A 6,868-nucleotide genomic window follows, 5' to 3' on the forward strand; every position below is an offset into this window, starting at 1 on the left:
ACCCTGGACCCTGGACTGGAGGACAGCGGTCCAGGATCCAGCTCTTGACGTTAATGATCGCTGGACGCCGCTGTCCTGACGTGAAGGAGAGACCTGCTGAAACCAGGGACAGTGGTGAAGAGGAGCGACGAGCCGCCGGACGGTCCTCTGAACCAGACGCCTCGACTCGGGTCCAGCCAGGACCTCTGGAGTGTGAATCAGTAAATCAGCCTCCTCTTTAATAACTGGTGTTCTCTCCGACAGAAGCAGGTCGGCGCCAGAAGGAAACACAATACGTGTTCCAAAATAAGTTACTTCAAAATGAAACCTGTCGTGTTTTTGTCTTGATTTTTCTATTTTCTTACTTCTGGTAGAAAACACAACACACAGCGTGATGTAGTCGCTATACGCTATGAAGAATGAACGGTTTTGTTCTTCGTCACTGCAGGAAAGTCAAACGACTCCAAAATGGCTCCAAACAGCTCCGACCGGAGCGGCTCCGTGTTGCCAGGTTGGGCGGGTTTCTGCCAAATCAAGCGTCTTTTTTGAACACGTCGGACGGGTCGATGAAATGATGAACAACATTGAACAAGTGAACAACTTAACATCCAGGATGAGATTCACATTGAGAGGGCACACCGCAGCAGGCAACGCCATCACCGGGCGCACGGGCTTTGCCAGATCCATCATCGTTCGCTTTCGAAGTTTTGGTGAGAGGCGGCGCGTTCTGCAGGCTGCGTGGTCTCTGAAGACAATCATGACTGATGACCGACGGATTTATTTTGACGAGGATTATACCGCAGAAGTGTTTGAGGAGCGTGCAAAGTACAAGGACGCAAGGAAACAACTTCGGAACGCAAAATAAAGTCTGGAATCCTGTATCCAGCAAAACTTAAGTTGCTTCTGCAGGACGGGAAGACAAAGATTTTTGACAATCCGCGAGATTCCGTTGAGGGTCTAAAAGAGTTTGGCGTGACAATGGAAGCTCCAAGAAAGGAGCCGGGCTGGGAGCGAGCATGGCGGGCTGCAGGCCGGCGCGCTCCCGCTGCAGAAACAACAGCCAGCGTCGCAGCTCTTCGCCATTCTTTGGACAAGTTTGAAAAGGACAAGTGAAAGGATGAATGAGGCGTGTGGAAAAGGCAGCGTGGCTGTGGGCCTGGGGTCTGTTAGGAGCACATTGAGAGGAACTTGTACGTGCTCTGACCGCGGCGTGTGAACACATTCTGACGCAAGCCGAGGATTCAGACTTGCGGGTTTATGACTATGAACATGATGTGGATTCTGCAAACAATTTGGATCAAAATATCATAGACACGTGCAAATATTATGCTCACGGTGAATTTAACTGTAACGTTGAGATGAAAGGATGCTTTTCACTTATTCATTATAAAATCATAGTGCTCCGCGGAAGGATATACCGGCGCACAGCGGCTGAGTCTGTGCTTCTCCTGCTGTGCTCCGGTATATCCTTCCATGGAGCTCTGCCATGCGCAGGTCTGTGTGGATCTAAACATTTTAACGGATTGAAAAGAAAACACGTCTTTTAAAAAGTTTTATAACCATTGGGATTTACTTCACGTGCTAACACGCTGTCCCCTGGACCACTGGAAGGAGGACTTTGTCCACTTTCTCAGTCTGGCTCTGTCTCCTCTTCACCTGCCGTAGTTGTGCTAAGCTAACTGCGATGCTAACAGCTGTTAGCCAGGCACTGGACGAACCGACACAGAGAAGGTATTTATGAGCTTATCTCACTGTGTAAATGATAGGGCGTGGGTCCAAAATCTTCAGAGTATTCCTTTAAAGACTTATCTTCATCCTACTCCTGTTCTTGCACATGGGATGTGTGCATTTTGTGTTCTTATAAATTGTATCCATCTGTTGATTTTTTTCTTGCATTCCCATGGAAAAGAACAAATGAAATGTTTGTGTTTATGACGAGTTCTTTATCATACAAATACGGTGTTAACCTGCATTTTCAACAGAGGTGGCGGTTTGGATGATTTCTGTTGAGCTTATGGGTTTCATATTGTTTATGGGGGAGATCGACCGATCTGGCAACCTCCTCCAGCGGACTGCGGGGACTCCGTCCAGAAGAACGGTTGTTCTGTGGAACATGATTTGTCTGCAGGCCGTACAAACCGCTGCGTGTCAGAAGGAAGCCCGGCGCTCCTCTCCGCCGTGCTGGACGTGCTCAGAGTCACGGTTGAGCCGGGCGCTACGGAAGCCCCACGCGGACAGAAGTGCGGCAAACGAGGGAAGTTGTCTGGACCCGGGGAGCGACCGCATTCTCCCTGCGTCTACATGGAGGCGGGTCGACGTCCGACCTCCTCCCAGCAGCCCCGGCTCCACCCAGAAGTAAGTTGACCCAACGTGAGAAACGTGTTCAACCTGTGGCTCCCGGCACCACCGCGGGCCGCCGCGTCAGTTTGGTCACAAACTCAGGATCCCTGAACGCCGTGAAGCGCAGAGCGTCTTCACAGAACCCGGACGACCCGGGAAGAAACCTGGACCCGCTCCTGTGAGCGTCGTGCCATCATGAACCCGGAGGCGGGCCGCCGCGCCGCCGCGACAGACCACAGGAAACCCAGTCACTTAAAGTCTTTATTAAAAAAGAAAAAGAAGTCAACATGTCAGCGCTCCAGAGCGAAGGCCTCGAGGTTCTCCAGGTTCTCCACAGTCAACAGCTCACACTGCAGGACTCCAACAGGAGCTCAGGACGGGGCCAGAACCCAGAACCAGAACCCGGCTCTGGACCAGGAAGCAGAACCAGAACCCGGCTCCGGACCGGCCGGTCTGAGGAGCAGCTCCTGGAGGTCGGCAGGCAGACCACTTCCTGCTGACCGCCGTGAAGAAAAGCTTCACAAAAAGCTAAAAACCATAAAAGGTGAAGCGGCGTGGAGCGGTCGTCAGGAGGCGAGCAGCGGGGCGGCCAGCTGCCGCACGGCGGCCGACCGCAGCTGGGGGGCCAGGCTGACCTGCAGCAGTCTGCTGCTCGAGTACTTCCTCTTCACAGCCTGGAAGACAGGAGGGTCAGACAACAGGCCCCGCCCCTCACCTAGACCAGGCCCCGCCCCCACCCCTCACCTAGACCCACCCCCGCTACGCCCCGCCCTGGCCCCACCCTCATTCGGCCTTCCTGGACCAGAATCCTCCAATGCTAGGCCCTGCCCACTCACATGGGCCATGGCCCCGCCCACCCCACTAGACTCCTCCCCCTCACCTGGACCCACCCCCACTAGGCCCCACCCCTCACCAGGAACTTGCTCCTCCCCTCGTTGACCAGCACCAGGTTCTTGGCGATGTGCCGGACCAGCGGCTGCAGCTGCTCCTCGTCGTAGGAGGAATAGTGCCGCTGCGTGGGGGACTGCAGGGAGGGGTCAGAGGTCAGAGGTCAACACGACACAGACCCACTGTGTGACTGACGGACAGACTGACCCAGGGCAGGCCGGCCAGCAGCAGCTGGGACAGGCACAGCGAGGCGGCCGCCACCTCCGAGGGCCGGTACTGGACCAGCTCGTAGTCCAGCAGGGTCAGCTCCATCAGGTACTTGGCCAGCGTGTGGCGCTCTACATCACACTGAGAGACACACACACGCAGTGGAGGTCAGCACGTGGTCAAAGCCCCCCCCAGACCAGGTCCAGACCGACTCACGTTGGCCACCTTGGAGTTGCGGCGCAGGAAGTGCAGCGGCAGCGGGCGGCCCAGCCGGAAGCGCAGTGCCGTGAGGATCAGCTGCTCCATGGTCAGCACCTGCGCCGCCGTGAAGGCGCCGTCCGTGATGTAGGCGAAGTCGCCGGCGGTCGGGCTGAACGTCTCCTCGTACTTGCAGGCCACCAGCATGGAGGCCACGCCCACCAGCTGCAGCTTCCTGCGAGACACCGGCTGCACCTGCGGGCCCACCCACAGGGTCAGCGCAGGGCCCCGCCCCCCGTGGACCGGGCCCCGCCCCCCATCTCACCTGCAGGAAGCGGTCCAGGACGGCCACGGTGAGGAACAGGGTCTCCTGGAGCAGCTGGAACCGGGAGTGGACTTGGACCAGCCAGTCCACCAGCAGGGCCCGCATGGCCCCGGTGATCTCATAGCCCCGCATGTAGTCCGGCCGCACGGCCTGCTGCACCTGAGGGCACCGAGGCCACACGCTAACACACGCCGCAGAGGCGGCCACATGCTAACACACGCCGCAGAGGCTGCCACACGCCAACACACGCCGCAGAGGCTGCCACACGCCAACACACGCCGCAGAGGCTGCCACACGCCAACACACGCCGCAGAGGCTGCCACACGCTAACACACGCCGCAGAGGCTGCCACATGCTAACACACGCCGCAGAGGCTGCCACATGCTAACACACGCCGCAGAGGCTGCCACATGCTAACACACGCCGCAGAGGCTGCCACATGCTAACACACGCCGCAGAGGCTGCCACATGCTAACACACGCCGCAGAGGCTGCCACATGCTAACACACGCCGCAGAGGCTGCCACATGCTAACACACGCCGCAGAGGCTGCCACAGGCTAACACACGCCGCAGAGGCTGCCACAGGCTAACACACGCCGCAGAGGCTGCCACAGGCTAACACACGCCGCAGAGGCTGCCACATGCCAACACACGCCGCAGAGGCTGCCACAGGCTAACACACGCCGCAGAGGCTGCCACAGGCTAACACACGCTGCAGAGGCTACATGCTAACACCAGAGATGCTACATGCTAAGGTGTGTAGCAGTATAGGAACCAGGTGACAGTGGAAATGGGTTCTGGTGTCCAGACTGCGGAGACGTTGGCGGACCGGTACCTCGAGCTCGTGCAGGTACTTGTAGATGTCTTTGACGTACTGCGAGCAGAGCTGCGGCTGGTCTCCGTCCTGCTCGTCCACGTCCTGGACGGACAGCAGCACCTCGGAGAATGCCTGGCAGAGCCGCTCGTCCCCCTGGTCCTCCTCCATGGACCCGTCCACCGGGTCCTCACTGACGGGACGGAGCCATCCGGGACCTGCAGGACCTGCAGCAGGCGCTGGCTGCAGCTCCGGACCGTCAGGCTGGACCGAGGCGGCCGCGTCCGGGACCACGGGACCGAGTTTTGCTACTGGTTTGGTCTTCGGGACCAACTGTTTGGTGGGTCCAGTTTTCTGAGGACACAGCAGGACATGTCAAGTCATGAAAATGTCTCAGGAAGAGCGGACAGAACCGCAACAGGACAGACGGAGACAGAGGGACATGTTGTCCACCTTTGTGTTGACATCAGCTGAGCTGAAGTTGGTAACTTCCCCCAGAACCGCTCGATTTGGACAGACGGCTTTCCTCGTCTTCAGCGCGTTCCCTGCTCCTGGACGAGGCTGACAGGGACAGGGACAGGGACAGGGACAGGGACAGGGACAGGTGTAAACAACACACCTAGGAGCGCTAGCATGTTAGCCACAGGAGCTAACACTCAAAAACCGACCACACGTCCTGAACCGGGTTTTACTCACCGCGGGACCGAGTCCCAGGGAGGACATCCTGACCGAGGACACGCAGGAGACACGGTACTGGAGCGGCGTCCTGGACCAGGACCGCTTTAATCCTGTTTTTAACCCTCAAAACGAGTCAAACCCCGCGAGAGCCTAGCGGCGCCGTTCAAATAGCGCCCCGCTCGCTGCGATTGGCTGAAGCCGCCGTGACGTTGACGCGCCTGATTGGCTGAAGTCCCGCTCAACGCTACTGACTTCATGAACACTTCCGGGGATTTCGCGGGGTTTCTGCCCTCTGTTTACTCCATGAATGTCCGGAAAACGTTTATTTATTCAGGCAATTTCAATCTAATGTGACGTTTTGGGAAAAGTCAGAATAGGTGCGTTCACGATGGCAAAGCCAGAGGTGGGCGGAGCGAGACGAAGCAGACGGCGCAGCCGTGGGGCGGAGTTATCAGTCTGCCTTCAACTCGGACAGCCCTATGTTCTCCATGTTTGTGTTTCTCATGAATCCCACCGTGGGGGGTGTGTATTTATGCAAATGAAGCGTGTTATCATTGATGAGGAGTGGGCTCGGGTCCAGTCCCCTGCCTTTCTGAACCAGAGCGCTGGGCCAGGCAGCGGTGAGTCGCTCTCCAGCAGCTCACAGCGGCTCCTCTGGGACCGATCTCGTTCGGGTCTCGCGAGTTTTCGATGCCCTAATGGTGCGTTCACACCGGACGCGTCGCAAGCGTCATGAGCGGCGCGTTTCTATGCAAAGTCTATGGTGGACGAGAGTCGTAGAGCGGCAGGCGGCGGGGCGGCGCGTCAGGAGCGTCATGAGCGTCGCTTTTCCAGCGTTTCGAGCGTCGACGCCCACGACGCTCGTCCCCGGCGTCAGGAGCGTCGTGAGCGTCGCTTTTTGAGAGTTGGGAAAACTGAACTTTCGACGCGCTGCGGCTGAGCGTAAACCAATCAGAGACGATCCCTCCGCTGCTACGTCACTACGAGTGATCCGAGCACCGATGCGGGCCGGCCAGTGTTGCTAACTTGATGACTTTCTCGCTAAATCTGGCGACTTTCCAAAGCCTCTTGGCAACGATTTTTTTGTCAAAAGCAACTAGCGACAAATCTAGCGACCTTCTCCGGTGCTCTGGAGACGTGACGGGACGTCTCGTTGCTGTCGTCAATGAGCAGCGGGTGCTGCGTGAGCCCCTCCCCCGTCCCAAAGTGCTCACAGCGGTCAGTCTCAGCAGCGCCCCCTGCTGCAGGCAGAGCAGAGAGGAGCAGAGCAGACAATAGCCACTTTTCCGACGACGACACGGTCTAGCTTTATTTAAAAAAAATAAAGCCAAGCCGCTCTCCTGATGCGATCCGCCATAGCTGGAAACAGAAATCAGCCTCCTGCGCACCAATAAACTGACGCGTGTCAAGAGCGTCGCGAGCTTTGTGACCTGAAGCG

The 6,868-nt window shown here is 57.6% G+C and overlaps 1 protein-coding gene across 2 annotated transcripts; it reads right to left on the reverse strand.

Annotated features, from left to right (window-relative positions):
* Positions 1–2,573: 2,573 nt before the first annotated feature.
* ccnb2 (cyclin B2) lies at positions 2,574–5,589 on the reverse strand. 2 transcript variants are annotated; one of them, XM_030111142.1, is made up of 8 exons: positions 5,449–5,589; positions 5,206–5,313; positions 4,774–5,106; positions 3,938–4,096; positions 3,640–3,867; positions 3,415–3,555; positions 3,233–3,343; positions 2,574–2,993 (listed from the first exon to the last, which is right to left on the reverse strand). In XM_030111142.1, exons 1-8 carry the CDS (start codon positions 5,473–5,475, stop codon positions 2,886–2,888), a joined length of 1,215 nt encoding a protein of 404 aa, XP_029967002.1. In that variant the 5' UTR covers positions 5,476–5,589; the 3' UTR covers positions 2,574–2,885. The 2 variants fall into 2 exon arrangements, with proteins under 2 accessions (XP_029967002.1, XP_029966976.1); XM_030111116.1 differs by having other exon boundaries at positions 3,631–3,867.
* Positions 5,590–6,868: the final 1,279 nt, after the last annotated feature.

Source organism: Salarias fasciatus, chromosome 1 (genome assembly GCF_902148845.1).
Source record: "Salarias fasciatus chromosome 1, fSalaFa1.1, whole genome shotgun sequence".
NCBI classification, from domain to species: domain Eukaryota; kingdom Metazoa; phylum Chordata; class Actinopteri; order Blenniiformes; family Blenniidae; genus Salarias; species Salarias fasciatus.